Source organism: Symphalangus syndactylus, chromosome 3, assembly GCF_028878055.3.
Source record: "Symphalangus syndactylus isolate Jambi chromosome 3, NHGRI_mSymSyn1-v2.1_pri, whole genome shotgun sequence".
Taxonomy (NCBI): Eukaryota; Metazoa; Chordata; class Mammalia; order Primates; family Hylobatidae; genus Symphalangus; species Symphalangus syndactylus.
Window position 1 is genome coordinate 15110959 of NC_072425.2, and position 20279 is coordinate 15131237.

The window sequence follows — 20279 nt, forward strand, 5'->3', positions numbered from 1 at the left end:
GGTGCACAATACCTAAGGCCCTGGAGCTTTTTAAAGGCCCAGGAAAATGGGAGACTGGAAATTGTTTTTAACCTAGTTCCAAAGTACAGTGAAGAAGGGAAACTGGCCAGGCGCAGTGGCTCATGCCTGTAGTCCCAGCACTTTGGGAGGCTGAGGTGGGAGGATTGCTTAAGTCCAGGAGTTCGAGACCCTCGTCTCTACAAAAAATTTAAAGAATTAGCCAGGTGGGGGTGGTGGCACATGTCACCCAGCTACTCAGGAGGCTGAGGTGGGAGGATCAACAGCCCAGGAGGTCGAGGCTGTAGTGAGCTGTGATCGTGCCACTGCACTCTAGCCTGGGCAATAGTGTGAGACCCTGCCTCAAAAAAAAATAAAAAAAAGAAAAAGGAAATGAACAGTGAGTGAAATGTGGACTGCCTGTGATGGCACGGCAAGCGGACAACCACAGTCTACCTGCTTTTGGCTCCAGCATACTTGCCACAGTGCTTAATGTAACGTGAGGGGGATGCTGCTACTGGTAGGGGGCCCCGCTCGCTGGCCTGGGCAGTCCCTCCTGGGCCTGTGCTTGGGACCAGCTAGGGTGGCGATGACCCCTCCACAGTTTCCTGAGCACCACTCAGCCCACGGGGCCCACCCTGGCCAGAGTGATGCCCTCAGCCCAGGGAGAGGTCAGGAGGGGCATCAGTGGCACACTGCCTGCCCCGGTAGAGGGGACAAGATGGTGGAAGGGTGGCCCAGTGCCAGCTGTCCAGGCCTCCTGGTTGCTTTGAGAGTCATGATTGACACAGGAACCCTGGAATGAGTTCCCTCAACTCCACCCACAAGCTGGGTGACCTTGGGAAAGCTTCTTGACCTCTCTGAGCCTTGGCTGCCTCATCTATAAAGCAGGCACAATAACGGTCCCTCCATGATTAGGTGAGACAATACATGACATGTACTTGAAGCACTGCCTGTGCTGTTTAGAGAACTCTTCCTTTATAAACGTGAGTTCTGTTAACACCCGGGAGCACCACGCGGAGAGCAACTTCCCTCCATTCTCCGTCCAAGAGGTGCCAGTGAGGCCCCACCCCACACAGCCCAGGCCTCAGCCAATCAGCACTCCGCTTCTCTTGGCCACTATGATTGGTTCAGAAGTGGGCAGGGTCCCAATCATGGCACAGCGAGACTTTTTCAGAGATTTCTGGTTTCTTTTCTGTTGGGGGTGTGTGTGTGTGTGCGTGTGTGTGTTGTGACTGTATCTGTGTGTGTCTCTCTCTGTGTGTGTGTGTCTCCTCTGTAGGAAAGGGTGAAGCCAGAGAGAACCCAGGCCCCAGTGTCATTGCTTAAACCTGGATCCAGCAGTGCCTGAAGTCCCACCCTGGATTTCTAAATTAGGCTAATGAATATATCCTAGTTTTGCTTAAGCTAGCTGGGACCAGTCTTCTACCCATCATAGGTGACAGCCTTGACTGATACAATGCCAAAGGCCAACTATACCCGTACCCTTGTCCTCACCCTGGCAGAAGTAGAGTAGTGTGGCTCACACTCCAGGAACCCCTCACCCCCAGGTCTGCGGAGAGCACAGTGCCAGAGGGACTGGTGGACCTGCCTCAGGAATCTTCTCTCCTCTGCTCCCATCGCTGCCTCCACCACATGGGGTCCAGGGTCATGGGTCCCTCTCTGGGCGAATTTGGGATGTGGGTCTCTGCAGCCTGTTGGGAGGGGCTCCTGTTAGCCACAGCCGTGTACAGGAAGAGGGTAGGGATGGGAGGGCTCTGAAGTCTGATCCTGGGCTTTAGCCTTACCTCCGCAGGTGCTGGCTGTGCAGCCTGGGGGTGGCGCTCCCATCTCTGAGCCCCAGAGGCCCCGTGCTTCTCTTCGGTGGAACTTACCAGCACTGTAGTAAATTACCTGCCTGTGTCTTTATCAGTTATCTGTAAGCTCCCTAAGGGCTGGCAGGTGGATGTGTGCCCAGTGCCTGCACAGAGCAGGGGCTCTCAGGAAATATGTGCTGCAGGAAGGAGCCTCTGTTTCTCATCTGTAAAATGGAAATGTCAATATCTGTCTATAAAGATGAGGGGAGACCATGTGTGTCATATGCTTAGTTTGTAGTGGGGGCCTCCTAAAAGGGAGATGATTAATTACTGTTATGAAGGGGGTCCCAGGAGGGGCTCCTGATGGGCAGTGACTTCACCCAAATAAGACTTAATGGTGGCCTGGCAGAAACTGGCATAGCCAGAGGGAAATATATATATAATTTTTTTAGACAGAGTCTCACTCTGTCGCCCAGGCTGGAGTGTAGTGGCGCCATCCCAGCTCACTGCAACCTTCGCCTCCCGGGTTCTAGCAATTCTCTTGCCTCAGCCTCCCGAGTAGCTGGGACTACAGGTGCATGCCACCATGCCGGATTAATTTTTGTATTTTTAGTAGAGACAGGGGTTTCACCATGTTGGTCAGGCTGGTCTCGAACTCCCGACCTCAGGTGATCTGCCCACTTCGGCCTCCCAAAGTGCTGGGATTACAGGCATGAGCCACCGTGCCTGACCAAGGAGGGGAAGATTGAGGGATGGGTCTGGGGTCTCCATGGTGGTGCTGGAAGACCTGAGGACGGAGCCCCTCTCTGGGGCTGTCCCTGACCTCGCCACGGGCCCAGGCTTTTGTCTGCTGTGCCAAAGACTGGGTAGGGCCAAAGATACCTGAGCTGTTTCCGGGATGGGGCGAAGCTGTTGCTGAGAGAGGGGTAGAGACACTCCCTGCCCTCCTCCCTCCAGCTTCACTCTGGACCAGTCAAGAGACAAAGGAATAAACAAGCCCCTACTCTCACTGCCCCGCCCCAGGGTGGGGCTAGGGGTGGAGGGATGGAGTTTTTGCCTTAATATGGAGCTAGTTTGGGTTGGGACAGTTCTCCAACCCCATGCTACGCAGATGAGCGTCCTTGGGGGCCTGCGGTTGCCAGGGGTATGGCTGGGTCCTCAGCCCCTCCTCTTTCAGGGGCCCTCACAGGAGTTGCGAGTAATAGCGATGGCAGTAACAGTAACATAGGGGGCACAGCAGCAGTGGCGGGGCCATCTGTGCCAGGACTTTGTGAAGTGCTTCCTATCTCTCTGCATCCTCAGCACCCACGCCTCTGAGTAGGTGCTGTCACTGTCCCCACCTCACAGACAAAGAAACTGAGGTTGAGAGAAAAGAAGCCCCTTGCCCCAGGGAGCCAGGTGGGATCCATGTGACATCCTGGCCCCACTCTGGACCTCCTCTCCCTGGGGCACCTTGGGCACAGGAGGCGGCCACGGGCATCTGGCCAACAGCTCCCCAGAGCTACTTTCTTCCTAAGACCCACGCCTCCTCCTCAGGGACCAGCCTGTACCGTGGGAAGGTGGAGGGAGGAAAATTCTTGGCGCCACAAGCAGCCCTACGCTTCCAGTCACTGCTGTGGCTCCCCGTTTTGAATAAAGCAGCAAACATGTGCCCGTGATCCCCAGGGAGCCCAGAAGCCGCCAGAACCTGGAGGTTCTTCTGCAGCAGGCTCCAAGCTGTCCCTGTGCTGAAGGAGACAAATTGGCCTTTAGTGTTTCTAGAATGGGGCTCACTCCCCACACCAGGGCTCCCGTCCCACACCATCTGCCCCACGCTCAGACCCACTATTCACTTTGGGTTTCCATCTGGTTCTGGTTTTGGGGGGTGGAGGGAGGGCGGGTTTAGGGAGGAGCAGAGAGGGGGCACCGGATGGAGGCAAACCCAAGACAGTCACAACTTTTCTAGGTGCCCCAGACACTGACATCTCCCCACCTGCTGCCACATCCACAACCCCCAGGGCTGCTTTATCATCAGGGAACCTGCTTTCTTTTTTTTTTGAAACAGAGTCTTGCTCTGTCGCCCAGGCTGGAGTGCAGTGGCATGATCCTGGCTCACTACAACCTCCACCTCCCGGGTTCAAGCAATTCTCCTGCCTCAGCCTCCCGAGTAGCTGGGATTACAGGTGCACACCACCATGCCTGGCTAATTTTTGTATTTTTAATAGAGACGGGGTTTTGCCATGTTGGCCAGGCTGGTCTCGAACTCCTGACCTCAGGTGATCCACCCGCCTCGGCCTCCCAAAGTGCTGGGATTACAAGCATGAGCCACCACACCCAACCAGGGAAACTGCTCTCTGATGGCTGCTTGGACCTCAGTGTCCTAGGCAGAAAACGAGCCAGCACTGAAGCCAGCTCTCCCAGGGATGCCAATGACACATCGAACCCAGCTTTGCCGGAGCCCGGGGACTGGCTCAGAGTGTGGGTACGAGTGCGTGTGCATGCTCTAGGCACACAGGGAGTACCCACCTGCAATGCTCCAGGCTGCAAATCTCAATATGTCAGCCTTCCTCCCCAAAGTCATCTTAGCCACAGACCTTCTAGACGTTGTAATTAATCTCTAATTTGAATTTTTAACCTCAAACACCACATTATAAAAATAGCTGTGTTTTATAGACGGTATCTGCCATTATGTACGGTTACCATTTGTGCTGTGGAAAATAAAGCAAGATGCCTCCTTCTGCACAGGAGTGGCGGTCACATCCAGCCAGAAGCTAGGTTCAGTGCAGCGGATCCGCACTGTCCTTCCAGAGAGGGGATCCCAGGTCACCAGGCAGGGCTGGGCAGGGGAGAGGGATCTGGGTCCTGTGTGCGGGCTGGGGGCAGGGTGCTGGGCTGGGTAACTTATCTCCCTTTTGGAAAGCATGGTTAGATACCAGCAAAGCCATGAGGCAAGCTCCTGACACCCAGAACTCTGTTCCTAATCTCAGCTCCCCTTCCTGTGGGGCCTGGGGAGACCTCTCCCTCAGTTTTTCCATCTGTGAAGTGAATGTGATGGTCCTAAATGGGACATCTGCCCCTCCTCCCAGGTGTCAAGGACAGGGGGAGGGGGGGAGAGAGAGAGAGAGAGAGAAAGCCAATTTTTTTTCCTTTTCTTTTTTTTTTTGAGACGGAGTCTCGCTCTGTCACCCAGGCTGGAGTGCAGTGGCATGATCTCAGCTCACTGCAACCTCCGCCTCCCAGGTTCAAGCGATTGTCCTGCGTCAGCCTCCGGAGTAGTTGGGATTACAGGTGCATGCCACCACGCCCAGGTAATTTTCATATTTTCAGTAGAGATGGGGTTTCACCATGTTGGCCAGGCAGGTCTCGAACTCTTGACCTCAGGTGATCCACCCTTCTCGGCCTCCCAAAGTGCTGAGATTACAGGCATGAGCCACCGTGCCTGGCTAAATTGGTGTTTACTGAGCACTCTTCAGGGGCGAGGCAGGCATAAAGCTAAGCCCCTACCTCCCTGGTCTTATTGACTCCTCTGAGCAGCCCAAACCCCAGGTACTATTATGGTGATCATTCTGCAGGTGAGGAATTTGAGGCTCAGAGACATGAGTGCTTTGCCAAGATCACCCAGCAAGTGGAGCTGAGGTTGGACCAGAATCTCCACAGCAGAGCCGGGCCACTCCCCAGTGTGTCCTGTCCCTGGGAAAAGGAGGCCCTAGAGGGGTGCCCTTGGGAGCTCTCTGGAGCTGGCTCTGCGTTTCTCTGTCTGCGTCACCACTAAGCTGCATGGGGGACAACAGGGGCTGCCCCTGCCCTAGCCCGCCTGCCTGGGTCAGGTATCACCTCTGGTTTCGTTCAGCAGCCCCTGCTCCAGCGTTATGGAACCTTCTTACCTTTCCCTTCCTAAACAGGCCTGGAGAGGCTGGGTAAGGTCGCAGTCAGCCCAATCCAGGGACTCCAGGTTGGCAGGGGTGGGGAACAAGGCCCAAGGCCTGGTGCCCCCATGTACTTACTGTGTAACTTGGCTTCCTGGGCCTCAGTTCCCTCACCTGGAAAATGGGGTCATAAAACTGCCTGCCTTCTAGAATGTTTGGGAGGATTTAATGAGATGATCCATGCAGAGGGTGTAGCACTTAGCAGGTGCACAATAAATGGTCCTGTTGGATCATGGGGCCAATGATGATGGAGGTGGGACCTCACAGCCACCTCCCCCCTGCCACCGTCACCCAGCTCAACTGTCCTGACTCTGCAGCAGCACCCCGGACTCCCTCCATTCCTTGTGGAATACAGGATTCAAGGTCAGATAGCCTGGGATGGCCTTCCTTCCTCATCTTGTGAACAAAGCTTCCACCCCAGGGTCGTCATGCACTTGGGACACACAGCCCTGGTCCTGGGTCCCTGACACCACGAATTCATCACCAGCTATGGCTGCCCAGTGCCTGGCCATCTGCACCCCCTTCCCCACCTCCCCGATTGGTGCTGCCGTCCTGCACATGGTGGACTGCGACGTGGGGCACGGCCACCTGCCCCACCTCTAGCTATAAATGGCTCCTGGAGCGTTCCCTCCCTGGCTCAGGATCTGGGCTTCTCAGGTAGTGCAGGTCTCAGAGCAGCTGGGCCAGGGGCAGCCAGGGCTGGGGGCAGCCAGTTAGGGGCTTGTGGTCAGCTCCTTTGGAGACTGGGGCAGCCCAGCGAGCTCTGGGCAACTGAGACACAACTGTAACCCCCATATCAGACACTGGCTTCCCATGTGACCGGAAGAGATGCTCACTGAGAGAGCCCCCAGAGAGGACCAGAGTGGCCACTCTGGACGCTCACAGACACACAGAACGCATCCCCACTGCTCTTAATACAAAAGTCACACATCTCAAACAAGGTCTGCCAGATCACAGGCCCCCATCGTGCTCTCTCCCACCCTTTCTGCTCCAGAACAGCCATGCTCTTTCCAACTCGGAGCCTTTCCGTCTGCTGTTTCCTCCACCCGGCGTGCCCTACCTGACCTCCTCTACTGGACAACTCCACTCACTCTCGAGGTCCCTTCTGAAATTCTGTTTCCTCCAGGAAGCCTTCCCTGAACCTCCAGACAATGTAGGGGCCCCATCGTGTGTTGTCACAGCATCCAGCATGTCTCCTTCACACCAAGGACCACGGCTCCCTTGTTTCCTGCAAGGGCCTCTGTGCCTGGCCAGGGCCTGGTGTGCAGTAGGTGCTCAACAATATTTGTGGAAGGAGAGAAGGGGTCACAGAATGCCTCCCCGACTTTTCCTCCCTTGACAGAGAAAGCAGCCCCTTGAAAAAGCTGCCCCCTAGGCCAGGCACAGTGGCTCACACCTGTAACCCAAGCACTCTGGGAGGCCGAGGCAGGCAGATCACCTGAGGCCAGGAGTTCGAGACCAGCCTGGCCAACATGACAAAACCCCATCTCTACTAAAAATACAAAAATTTGCCAGGCATGGTGGGACGTGCCTGTAATTCCAGCTACTCGAGAGGCTAAGGCAGGATAATCACCTGAACCCTGGAGGCAGAGGTTGCAGTGAACCAAGATCGCACCACTACACTCTAGCCTGGGCGACAGAGTGAGACTCCGTCTCAAAAAAAAAAAAAAAAAAAAAAAAAAGGAGCCCCAGCCTTAAATTTGCTGCAACAGCAACAGTTTTCTTTAAACAGCAACCCTGCTTTCGGCTGGTATTAGATCTTTGCCTTTTCTTTCTTCCTTCCCAGTGAAACCAGAGTAGTCCGTTTTTACTTCTTGTCTCTAGCAATTTCCCGCTTTGAGCCCTGACACTCTCCTCCCCCAGGGATGTGGTGGTGGGGCGGCCCGCTCTGCGGGAGAGGCTGGCCTTCCAATTAAAACATGATGTCTCTAGGAAACATGAGCTTCCCTAAGGCAAGGGCCCCTCCCTGGTCACCCCCCTCCCCATCACAGCGAGGCCTGGAGCCTCCCTGCCTGACCATGCCACGGGCCAGTGTCTGCGTGGGTGTGTCCCTGCAAACAGGGGCCCTGGAGGGGGGCCTTCCTCAGGACACTGCAGAGGTCTCCAGGCGGGGAACCGGGAGGTGGGAAGGAACCCCCCAACCCTGCTGGGCCTCCCCCAGAGGCAGAGCCTAGGCTGCTTCTAGCAAGAGAACCCCACGCAGCTCCTTGGCCATCTGAGGCACCGGTGTGAGGTGGCCAGTGTGATACCTGGGCTCTGGGGATCACTGCGTATTTCCTGGGTCAAGTCACTTTATCCTTCTGAGCCTCGGTTTTCTCGCCTGTAAGATGAGGATAAAGCTTCACCTCTCTCATGAGGCTGCTGAGTGATTCAGTGAGAGGCTCTGCATAAATCCTAGAGCTCGGAGACTGGCAGATGGTAAGAACGGGATCGCTGGGAGTGCTTTGTGCTGAGATTATGCCCTTTGGGACCAGGGCTGGCCTGTTCACTGGGATTTTCCTAGCACCATGCCTCAAAACAACATGCACATGCGCTGAACAAATGAGCAAATGAAGAGAATCCTATGCAGTTTTCTTGCAAGCAAAATGCAGAGCAGGATCTTGGTGGCAAGTGGGGAGGCACAGAGTTTAACATACAGTCTCTCAAGGAGAAGGCAAAGGGGTCTCTTTTCTGTGGCTTCATCAAGAGGCGAAATGAAACAAGATGCCCATTTGTCTTTTTTCCCAACTTAGGGAGGTTTTCTCTGGATTCTTCTCCCTAGCCTAGGATGCAGCCGTTCCTTCTCCAGGTTTGAGGACAGAGCCCCTCTGAGCTGCGGGGATCACGCTTCGGCTTCTGGGGAGGCCCCGGGTCTCCCAGCACCCACACTTGGAATGATGTCTGCATCTGGAGGCCCCTCTGGCTTCCAAGCCCACAGCGTTCGTGGTGGGGGCCTCAAGGGGTTGCCCGGCCTCAGTGAGGGCTAGGGAGCTCGTCCTCTGCATCGGCTGTGGACTGGAAGCCGCCTGAGGGCAGGGGCTGGTTCAGACCCACTTCTGAATGCCTCAGTCCCTGCTTTACAGTGTCCTGAAAGCACATGGGCTCTGGCTTCTCCACCCCCTGTGTGACCTTGGGCAAGTCACTTTGCCCCTCTGAGCACCGGGTTCCTCAGCTGTAACCACGACTGCAGACACTCTTTATTCTGAGCACTGTCTGGCTGCCTGCTGAGAACTCCACTTCTATCATCTCCCAAATCCTTAAAACCTCCACTGCAAGAAGATGTGACTCTTGTCCTCCCCAGATGACAAATGAGGAGCTTAGAGAGAAACTGGCCATGGTCCCTCAGCGGGCCAGAGGCGCGGCTGGAGCTCAAGATCTGGCCGTTGCTTCCCATGTTCTTGGCCATGCCACCTCTGATTCCCACCATCCCAGGGCCCAATCCCTTGCCAACAGACCCTCAGACACGGGCTCTCAGCAAGAAGGGGGGTGAATGACTGAGCAGGAGGAAGGACAAAAAGAGAAGGAGGCTCCCAGGTCCCAGAGGGTGCAGACCGAGCCCTGGAAAAACGGGAGGGTGCCAGACATTCTACACCCACCTGGGGTGGGGGCAGCCTCCACCTGAGGCTGAGTTGCCCACCGGCTGCCCACTGGCTGGACCGGCTGCCTGAGGCACCATCTTGAGAGCATTAGGGGCTGCTGTTAACAGCTGTTTTCGGTTACGTGTTATTTGTTAGTCTAATGAAAGGAGGTGCACTGGCTTTCAAGACCTCGGCGTTCTGCGGGGTTTTATATGGGAGGCCCGCGCAGAGCTCTGGCGGCGAGAGAGGCCGCGAGGCCCCTGCCAGGCGCGCCCGCCCGGCGGCTCCCACTTTGATTCCGAGGTTTGCAGCCATCCGCGTGGTAATTCCAGCTCTGGTTAAATGTCATTTTTAATAACGCCATTTCTGGCGTGTAAACGTCTGCGCCCACGGCAAGAAGGGAGGCCAGCGAGGGGGAGACCAGCAGTGGGGGAGGACAGACAGGGAGGCGGGGGTGGGGGCAGGAGGACAAAGTCTGGGGCAAGGCAGCCGCCCCCTGGGGGCAGTGGATCCCCATCCCCAAGGGAGCCCTTTGAGGGGAGCCCATGGGGGAGGGAGGGTAGCAGGGGGACAGGAGGTGCCGGCAGGATGCCAGGAGGGGGCTTGTCCAGTGGCTCCAGCTCAGCGGGGGTGCTTTTGACTGCCCCCCTACACCACGACCCTGGCCACCGAAGCTAGAGGGGGTCAGGATGCTGGTGAGGGAGAGACAGGAATCGTCCCTATCACATAACCCCTGCATTCCAACCCGCTGGGCTGCCTTGGGCTGGTACTCAGTAGGTGCTCAACGGATGCTGGCGGATGGTGGAGAGCAAATACTTCCTCCTAGACCCCGCAGTGCAGCTTCGGCACAAAATCCAGTCCCTGGGGATGCTGGGGCTTAGCCTCAGCGCAGCCCCCTCCCTCTCCTGTATACTGGACACTTCCAGGTCCACAGCCAGCCTTACGCATCCTGCGGCAGCTCTGCCCGGCCTCTCCGTCCCCTCGAGGGGACTGCTTTCCACTCGGGTAAACTGAGGAGGGTGATGGAGGAAGAGTCAGCTCTGGAAGAAGCCCGCAGCAGGGTACAAAAATCGCTAGGCAGGGGGCTACTGAATGCAGATGCACAGGCCCAGGCTCTGAATCCAATCCGGTGGGTCAGGGTGGGGCCTGGGAACACGTACCAGCTCCCTGGGTGATTCTAACGCAGTGACTCCTGGGACCACACTAAATATGTCCATAAACAAATGTCCAACCTTCTTGTCTTGCAGATGGGGACATGGAGGCTCAGACCAGCCACAGGGTGTGTCTCAAGCTGTAGAGCTGGGCAAGGTGAGGCAGGAACCCCATGTCCTGATTCCTAGTCTGGGGCCCCTCTCACTGCGTCTTGGGCAGCAGTGTTACAGGAGGTCACCTGCCCTCACCTTGTCAAATCTCAAGCAACTGAGGTGTTCGCTCAGCTCTGGGGGCGGGGGGTCCCTCTGTGGAAGTTTCCAGTCCTCACAGCCTGGGCCTCCTTCTCTGTCACTGTCTCACTCCCAAGCCTTCTCCAAAGACTACAAGTTTTGCAGCCCCCAGCCTGTTGCCCGGTCCCCAATCCTACAGGCCTCAGCTCCTTGGCTGCTCCATGACCCGTTGCCCCCACTCACTCCTAGCCTCTCCTACCGCCCCCAAACTGGAAGGTCCAGGCTGCCCATCCCACCCACAGAAAAGCAGAATCGATCAAGAGATAAACCAAAATAATATCTTCCAGAGACTGCTTCATTTTTAGGACACAAGAAAAGATATCATTAGCCATCAAGGGCCCCATGTGGACCCATTCTGTCATCTTGGTGGCCCCCCAGAGCCTGGCTAGGCACAAACAGCTTCCGTGATGTGGAAGGGACACAGAGCAGGGCGGCTGGACCCGGGCTCAGGGCAGCGAGAGCAACCGGGGACCCAGTGCTTTCTGGGTCTCGTAACAACCTCTACTTCCAAGACTTGGTGCGATTCCGTGGCTCCTGGGTTCTGGCCATAGCGGGGTGTCCCGGCAAGTCCATGCTCCCTGGGAGGGGCAGCCGTGGCCAGCTCTGCCTCTCCCAGGCTGGGGATGCTCTGCCACCTGCCCCCCTGCCCCGTGTCACCTCCCTACCTGCTGGATGCTGACCGCCAGGCACCCCATTTCTTCGTCTGCTCAGTGTGGGAGCCAGCGAGATAACTTCCCCAACCTCTCTCTGTCTAAACAGGAAGCTCCCACGACTCTCTCCTACTCACCACCTCACAAAAGGCACTTAACCCTTGGCCCACACAGGTGCAGATGTGTCTGCCCATCCACTCTCCAGCCGCTTCAGCCGCCCTGACCACTAATAGCCAGGGCTCTATCAGGGGGCCGGGCTGGAACCCTCATGATGAGGGGTGTGTGTGTGCCTGTTGTGTGTGTGTGTGTGTGTGTGTGTGGCATGGGGGGTGTGGGTCTGTGTGTGTCTTTGTGTCTGGGAGTCTGGGAAAGCCAGACCATGTGGTTCCCAAATGCCAGCCTAGGACAAAGTTTTCACCGACAAAATGAGGAAAATAGGGGCAATGAGTGAGCTTTTTATGAAGCTAAATGAAGTCAATTTTGGGAACCTTTGTTTGTTTCGTTTTTTTATTTTTGGAGACAGGGTCTTGTTCTGTTGCGCAGGCTGGAGTGCAGTGGTGTGATCACAGCTCACTGCAGCCTTGAACTCCTGGGCTCAAGGGATCCTCCTGTCTGAGCATCCCGAGTAGCTGGGGCTACAGGTGCATGCTACCATGCCCAGCTAATTGTTTTTAATTTTTATTTTTTGTAGAGGCAAGGTCTTGCTACGTTGCTCAAGCTGGTCTTGAACTTTTGGTCTTAAGCAATCCTCTGGCCTCAGCCAGAGTGCTAGGATTACAGGCTTGAGCCACCTTGCCCAGCCAAGAACCTCTCTTTACTCAGAGATGAAGACACTAAAAAGTTCTTTCTTGGATGAAAGGGTGGGGACATAAGGGCTGTGAGTAAATGGCTTTTCTTGGCAAAACTTTAACACTGTCCACTGTATGCCAGTTCCTCTCAGTTACTGGAAATTTTACTGGACTTGAAAACTGGAAGTCTGGGAACCACAGGCTGGCAGTGGAACTCAAGGATTGACACATTATAGGTGTTCAGAAAATGACTGTAGAATGAATGAATGAATGAATGAACAAGTGCGGGAGCTGGAGGGGGAAAGGGAACCTGTCCTATGGCTGTTACACAGAGACAGGGACCCTCCACTGCTCTCGTGCATCCGGGCAGCTGGAGACAGGTGAGGAAGGCCGTTCCAGTTGTTTCTGGGCAGGAGGGGAAGGGCATCCCCCCCACACTCCCACTTCAAACACCCCAGCCCCTGGCAGTCCCCACTCTCCAGGCCTGACCCATCTCCCTCACACTTGGGACGTGACCCAGGCCAGGTTGCTGGAGATATTGAGGAGAACCCCCCAACCCCGGGCCACCTCACGGCCTCCTGAATGCAGCCCGCGCCTGCCTGGGGGTGGACATCCCTGGTCAGGCCACCCCAGCATTCCCGGGAGCCAGGGGCAGCTTCGGGCAGTGGTGGAGATCAGGGGCTTTGGAACAGGAAGCCCAGGCTGGAATCTTACAGGAATGGGAAGGCGTGACCTTGACCTCACCCCTCAGTTTCCCTCTTCATAAAATGGGCTTCACACAGCTGGCAGGAGGACAACTCCAATGAGGCCTGTGATGCCCCAGCCGACACGCAGAGCACACGGCTGCTGTGCCCACGAGGCTTCCCGGTCACTCGCACCACGTCCCCTCACGCCTTCCTTCAGCTCCACCACAGCCACCCCCTTCTGCTCCACTGGCGCAGCCTCTGGCCCAGGGTGGCTCACTGCTGTAGGGTATGTTCAGTAAAGCACTGGGTCCCCTTAAATCACCCCCAAGGTCCCCTTCCACCCTGGGTGAGCCACTGTCCTTTAGGGTCCAGAAAACCACAGAAGTGCCCCAAGTTCTGCCACGTCCAGCCTGACCCCACATCCTTGCCCGGGACAAGCCACCCCAAACCTTCCTTCCTGCCCCCACCCACTCAGAAACGCCTAACATATGCACAGGGCCCGTTCTGTGCGAGTGACCGGGAAGCCTCGTGGGCACAGCAGCCGTGTGCTCTGCGTGTCGGCTGGGGCATCACAGGCCTCATTGGAGTTGTCCTCCTGCCAGCCGTGTGAAGCCCATTTTATGAAGAGGGAAACTGAGGTGTTAGGTCAAGGTCACACCGTTTTCATTCCTGTAGAAGAAGAAGAGCCCGTTCTGTGCCGCCCCTCAGGGCCTGTCCCTCCCACCCGCTTTAGTCCCCAACAAGCCTCAGCCAGAATCTCCCCAACAGCCAGGCAAGCTCCCCTTCCCTGACTCCTCCAGCCCAAGGACTGTGCAGGACAGGAAGGCCTGGACTTGTGATCCAAAACCAAATCCCTCCTCTCCTTTCCCAGCTGTGAGGCCTCGGGCAGGTTGCTTTGCCTGTCAGGGCCTCTGAAATATAGGGATGGCATCACCAGCCTCGCCTGACTCACAGGCCCTCAGAGAGCATCTCCAGAAGCTGCGGTGGAGATGCTTTACTGTGAACTAGGCATGGTACCCAGGACCCTCATCCACTCAGGGCTCGCCACGCCCTAGGAGGGATACCACAGCCCTTGTTCCTATCCCACAGGTGGCAACACTGACTCGCAGGGTTCTTTTCAGGCCTCAAGGGAGGTGTGTAAGCCGGCGCTGTCACTACTGCTCCAAGCTACTTTTCTGGAGTTTTCTGGGAGGGGACAGTGGTGGCTCCAGCCTGTTGAGTTTCTGCTCACGGAGAAGGGCAAGCCGGTCTAAGCCCCCCGTGCCAGGCCCCCAAGCTCCACCCAGATGATCTACGGGACAGAGGAACACGAGGTCCTGGAACCACGAATAATGAACCAACCCTCCCTGGCGAAAAGAAGGCCGAGATGCAGGCCACTGTCCGCCCCAGCCACGCTGGGAGGCCCAGCAGTTCCCAAACAGAAGGCCCCCTGGGCACTCAGCCTCTCACTCACTCCTCCTCCCTCCCTGCTCCCTGGCTCCTGCTGAGACGTGATCACCTGAGGGTCCAGGCACCAGGCCCAGCTCAGACCCATGCTCAGAGACCCCACATCCCGGGGAGACACGCCCATCACGGGGTTCCTAAGCCTGAGTCAAATCATCATCTCAGTCGGGAGGGCCTCCCAACCCTTGTACGCCATCTCCCACTGTTCAGGTGGTGAACGAGGCACAGAGAGGGGACATGACACCCCCAAGGTCACACACAGAGAGGATGGCAAAAGCAAGGACCCCAACTGGAGCACAAGTGCGCACTGACTGCATGACTCCCCTTGTCCCAGGAAACAGAGAAAGGGGAAGGAAGGGGAGAGGGGAGGGGAAAGAACGCAAGCTGCCTTTCAAAGGCTGGGCTCCCAGGAAATAGAGAAAGGGGAAGCAAGGGGAGAGGGGAGGGGAAGGAATGCAAGCTGTCTTTCAAAGGCTGGGCTCTGAAGGGACCCCTTTGTCTCTTCCTCCAAAGTCTGGCTCTGGTCTTGTGATGATGCCCTGTTTCAGCACCAGTTACAGGGAGGCCGGTTAAAAACCGAAGTTAGCCGTGGAAAACAGTATTATGGTCCCTTAACACATTTAAAGGTAGGGCCAGGCACGGTGGCTCACACCTGTAATCCCAGCACTTTGGAAGGCTGAGACAGGCGGATCACCTGAGGTCAGGAGTTCAAGACCAGCCTGGCCAACAAGGCGAGACCCTGTCTCTACTAAAAATACAAAAATAGCCAGGTATGGTGGCACCCGCCTGTAATCCTAGCTACTTGGGAGGCTGAGGCAAGAGAATCACCTGAACCCAGGAGGCGGAGGTTGCAGTGAGCCGAGATCGCACCACTGTACTCCAGCCTGGGCAATGGAGCAAGACTCCATCAAAAAATAAAAAATAAAAAAATTAAAGGTAGAACTACCATAGAATGCAGCCATTCCAACGCTGACTAGATATCCCCAATCATTAAAAGCAGGGACTTGTGTACGTCCACGTCCACAGTGGTGCTGTTCACAGTAGATGGGAACAACCCATATGTCTGTAGATGGGTGAACGGATACAATGTGGTCCATCCGTACAGTGGAATGTGATTCAGCCTTCAGAAGGAAGGAGACTCTGACGCATGCTACATGGGTGAGCCCTGTAGACGTCACGTTAAGTGAAATAAGACGGTCACAGAAGGGCAAATACTGTAGGATTCCACTTACATACGAGATCCCTAGGGTAGTCAAATCCACAGAGACAGGAAGCGGACTGCTGGGTGCCAGGGGCTGGGGGAGGGGGAATGCGTGTTCAAGGGGGTGCAGTTTCAGTTTGGGAAGATGAGAAAGTTCTGGAGATGGATGGTGGTGGCGGCTTCATGACAATGTCAACGGACTTAATGCCACCGGACAGCATTCTTGTAAATGGTGAAAATGGTCAATCTGATGTTAGGCATCTTTTACCTCAATAAAAAATAATTGAAGGTAGGTCTGCCAGTCTCTTAACTCAGTCGCTCAACTCAGGCCCCGCACTGAGCCCTGGGGACTCCCACCACAAACCAGACTCACCCCAATTAACAGATGCACCGACAGCCGCCCCCCTTCCCCAGGGCTCCCACCTCACCCTACGTTGCCCCGTGCCTTAGATGCAAGCACTTTATCTTCCCAAATCTCTGGAAAGTGAATCCACGTGGGATCCCAAGGTTTCTCCTGCAGTGAATCCTGGGGTTTTCCAAAGCAGGTACCAGCCTGAGCACTGGCCGCCCAGCCTTTCCTGGCCAGAGGCCTCACCCCTGCCTGGCTCTAGGGGCTTTGTTTATTTTCCCAGTGTGTCCACGTCCCTGTTTCCGCCCTGCCCACAGGAGGGAATGCTTTAGAGAAAATCTCAGTTATTAATGTGGTTTCTTTTGTTGTAAGTCATTGCAAAGGCAGCAAACCAGGGTTTGCTTTCCTAACGTGCTTGGCATAGCTCAGCGCCTGGTGCAGCCCTCAGCGTTTGACTGGGGAGGAAGGAACCCGCGACCCTGGTTTGTTCTGAGTCACTGGCGAAGCCACAGTCTTCTCGGCCATTTCTGGAGGGAGCCTGGTCTTAGAAAGTCATTGGCAGTAGCGGGCTTTATCTACTGGTGGCTTTGTGCAAACAAAAAATTTTAAATTAAAAAAAAGTTTGAGCCTGCTCTCCCAGCAGACTGAACACATATTAATTCCTAACTCCCTGGTGTCCCCCATTAACCCTTATTTTTCTTTCTTTCTTTCTTTTTTTTTTTTTTTGAGACGGAGTCTCACTCTATTGTCCAGGCTGGAGTGCAGTGGTGCAATCTCTGCTCACTGCAACCTCTGCCGCCCGGGTTCAGCGATTCTCCTGCCTCAGTCCCCCGAGTAGCTGGGATTATAGGCGCCTGCCACCGCACCTGGCTAATTTTTGTAGTTTTAGTAGAGACGGAGTTTCGCTATCTTGGCCAGGCTGGTCTTGAACTCCTGACCTTGTGATTCAACTGCCTCAGCTTCCCAAAGTGCTGGGATTACAGACGTGAGCCACCGTGCCTGGCTAACCCTTATTTTTCTAATGGAGGCACTCTCTCTTTGGTGCCATCTCTCTTTTCTTTTCTTTCTTTTTTTTTTTTTTTTTTTTTTTTTTTTTTTTTTGAGATGAGGTCTCATTCTGTTGCCCAGGCTGGAGTGTGCAGTGGTGCAATCTTGGCTCACTGCAGCCTCCGCCTCCCGGGTTCAAGGGATTCTCCTGTCTCAGCTTCGCCAGTAGCTGAGATTACAGGCATGCACCACCACGCCCGGCTAATTTTGTATTTTTAGTAGAGATGGGGTTTCACCATGTTAGCCAGACTTGTCTCAAACTCCTGACCTCTAGTGATCCAACCACCTCAGCCTCCCAAAGCACTGGGGTTACAGGTGTGAGCCACTGCCCCTGGCCAGACCATCTTTCTTTGGACCCGAAAACAACTCTAAGAGCCACAGGAAAACCCACCTCCAAGCATGTCTGGATCCCTGGTGAGGGGACTGGGCTCCTGTATGTCCAGGACTGGAGGATGATACCACAGCCCAAGACCTAGCCCACTGGCCTGGGGTCTGCAGTCCCGGCAAGCCCAGCAAGGTTTGGCTGCCCACTTTCAAAGGGTCGAGGATGGTGAAAGAGGGATCCCATCTCCCCCACTTTTGGAGCCTTCAGGACTTGGGAGTCCACAGCAAGCGGCAGTGGTGGGGCCGCCTGACCCAGAGGGATGAGTTGGAAACTGGCGCCTGCCCTGCAGTCCCCTCTCTCCACCTTCTGCCTGTAGACCCAGATCCAGGCCACACCCCGGGCGGAGCCCAGGGACTCTCCCTGCCAGAGCTCCATCATCCTCAGGGCAGAGCTAGGCAGCTTCCAAGACAGGGGCCATCCCACGAGCGCCTCCTGGAGCCTGGCCCAGACGCTACCCCACCTGATACCACACCCAGTGTGTCCCAAGCATGCCTGGGTACTCCCAGTGTGCCAATGCTCCTTCTTAGGAGAAGGCCTGGAGGCCTCACAGGCTCTCCAGGAGGGTGGCTAGCCCCAGGGAGCTGCTGGGGAGACCCACTGCACATCCAGCTGCCCAGAGGCTGCCAAGGGCCTTGTCTAGGCGCCCACATCCCCAGCGGACACTAGCTGTTTTGGGATCCCCGGGGAAACCCGCCACCGGAGACCTCCAACCTGTGTCTGGGAGAAGCACGGCCTTCCCTGGCTGTCCCCACAGCAGGGGTAGGGCAGAAATGGGCATGCCGTCCCCTGGCCAGGACTGGAGTACAAGACACCCTGGCCCCCTTCCTTCCCTCCTCACCCCTCTTTCCTCTCCCTTCCTTCCTCTTCCTCTGTCTCTCCTCCCTCTCTCCTTTCCTTGCCTTCTCCTTTCCTTCTTTCCCTTCACCTTCAAGTTGTTCCTCCTTTTCTTCCCAACCCCTGGAGTCTCCCTTCATCAGGGTAAAACTGGGACCTCTCCTCTGTCCTGGGGTTGGGGGACCGGCTCACAGCCGCTGAGGTCCTCAAATGACCTTGGGCCGGCAGGGCATTCCCCCAGCACAAATCAGAGGGCACCTGCTTTCCTCCAGGCCAGAGTGGACATCTCCCTCCCCTTTTCTACTGGGGAGCTAAACCCCAACTCCTGGGAGGTCTGCTGGCTTCACACTCACCCCGGAGGGTGCAGCCAGTGGCCAGTCCACTGTGGCCAGTGAGTGGCAGCCGCTGCCATGAGGGAGCCAGTGGCTTCATCTCAGCTCTAGGCTGGCAGTAGCTGGGTGCACTCAGAAGGTGCCCCATGAAAGGCAGGCGTGTCGCAGGCGTCCTCGTGGACGCACATAGTTTCAGACTAGGCTGCAGCCACCTCTGTTTTCCCTACACCTCCTGTCTCTGAAAAGCCAAAGAACGCAACCACCAGCATGGACACCCTGAGACCTGGAGGCTGATGCCGGGAACAGGGTCCCCAGGGGCGGGTGGGACGGCTGCTGGAGTCAGGCGGGCATACTTCAGGGGCCCAGAGCCCCCAGCAGGCCGGCCCATCCCCAGAGCTAGGGGACAGGGGCCTGGTTTCAGATCACCCGGCCCGGATCCTTAGTGTGTGCTGAGCCGCGAGGACTCCGGTCCTCCCCTCCCCCACTGAACCGTCCAGGGCTGGGGCCTTTGCTTTTTCTCCATTTTCTCCCCGTCCCTCCCCTTCTTACCAAGGGCTCAGGACCCTGCCATCCTGTGTCACTTTTTGAAAAAGGCCACTTGGGTGGGTTGTTTGTTTTTAAAGCCCCTTCCTGATGACCTTTGACCTCCGCAGGGGAAGAGAGGCCTGGCTGGGCCGTTCCACCGAGGCAGCTGCTCCCGGGGCAAACTGGAGGGTGGGGGTGGGCAGGCACCCTCGCCCCCCAAAGAGCTCAACTTAAGACCGAGGAGGAGCTGGGGCGGCGCTCGCTCGCGCAGGAGGGGGCGGTTTTGAAACCCCAACGTGCAGCTCAGCGGCTTTGCCCGACTCAGGTCTCTGCTTCCCCAGTTGTAACGCGGCAGCAGCCACACCCACTTCCCAGGCTGTTCGGGAGCCGAACACTGGGGAGCTAAGGCAGCGCACTTCCCCGTGGGGACGCACCCCAAGACCCAAAGAGGGTCCCCCTCCCCCAGCCCAGAGTGCTGGTCAACCGCCGCCCACCGTCGCTTACACGCGCCCCCAGAGGTCCTGCCGCCGACCACGCGCCCTGCATCTTCGCCCGCCCCGCGCCGGCTCCCCGGGCCCCGGGCCCCGCGTCCCGGCCCCGGCCCCGCCGCCCCCGTCCCTGGCCGGCCGTACTCACCGTCCTGCGGCGCCGCCTCGCTGCCGCTACTGCCCCCGGACGGCTCCCGTGCTGCGCCCTCCCGCGCCTCGGCCCTGGTCCCGGGGCGCGCCGCCAGCCGCCCGGCCGCCGCCACCTCCTCCAGGTCCAGGAGGTGGCTCACCGAGAAGTTCTTGCGCGCCTGGGCACAGTCGCCGGGCCCCAGCGCGGGTGGAGGCGGCGGCGGCCCCGGGCCCAGCGCCGGCTTGTCCAGGGCGAAGGCGGCGGCCGCGCTGTCCATGCCCGCGAGCGGCCCCAGGGGGCCCGGCGGGGGTCTGGGGCTCGGGTCCCAGGAAGGGTCGCGGGCGCGGGTCGGAGCGAGAGCCCCGGCCGCCCCGTGCTCTGCCCAGCTCCCGCCGCCTCCTGGCCTCGCGGCCCGCCCGGCGCTGACGTCGGGGAAACAAACTTTCCGCCCTCCCCTTCTCAGCCACGGCCGCTCGCTCCGGAGCCGCTGGTGCACGCGCTGCGCCGGCCACACGCCCCTTCTTGAAGCAAACCTCGCCCCCCGTCCTCTCCTCCGCCCTCTCCTCCCCGCGCGCCTCGCCCGCCCCCACCCCGGCTGCTGGCGCTGGGGGCGGGGAAGGGGTGTCCTCCCTTCACCCTCCCCACCCACTTTTTAGGGAGTGGGAGGTTCCGTGTTTTGTCGTTTTCCATCCCCCAAGTGTCTGGGAGGTGATGGTACAGGGAT

General features: G+C 57.2%; 1 protein-coding gene across 2 annotated transcripts in view; it reads right to left on the reverse strand.

Annotated features, from left to right (window-relative positions):
• PRRX2 (paired related homeobox 2) overlaps positions 1–20053 on the reverse strand; it is a 56619-nt gene extending 36566 nt beyond the window's left edge. The window contains exon 1 of one of the 2 annotated variants that reach the window (XM_055270745.1): positions 19574–20053. In XM_055270745.1, coding sequence (XP_055126720.1) covers positions 19574–19832 — 259 coding nt within the window. In that variant the 5' untranslated portion in view covers positions 19833–20053. The remainder of the gene's footprint in view (positions 1–19573) is intronic. The other variant, XM_063635919.1, reaches the window with a different exon arrangement.
• Between the last annotated feature and the right edge of the window lie 226 nt (positions 20054–20279).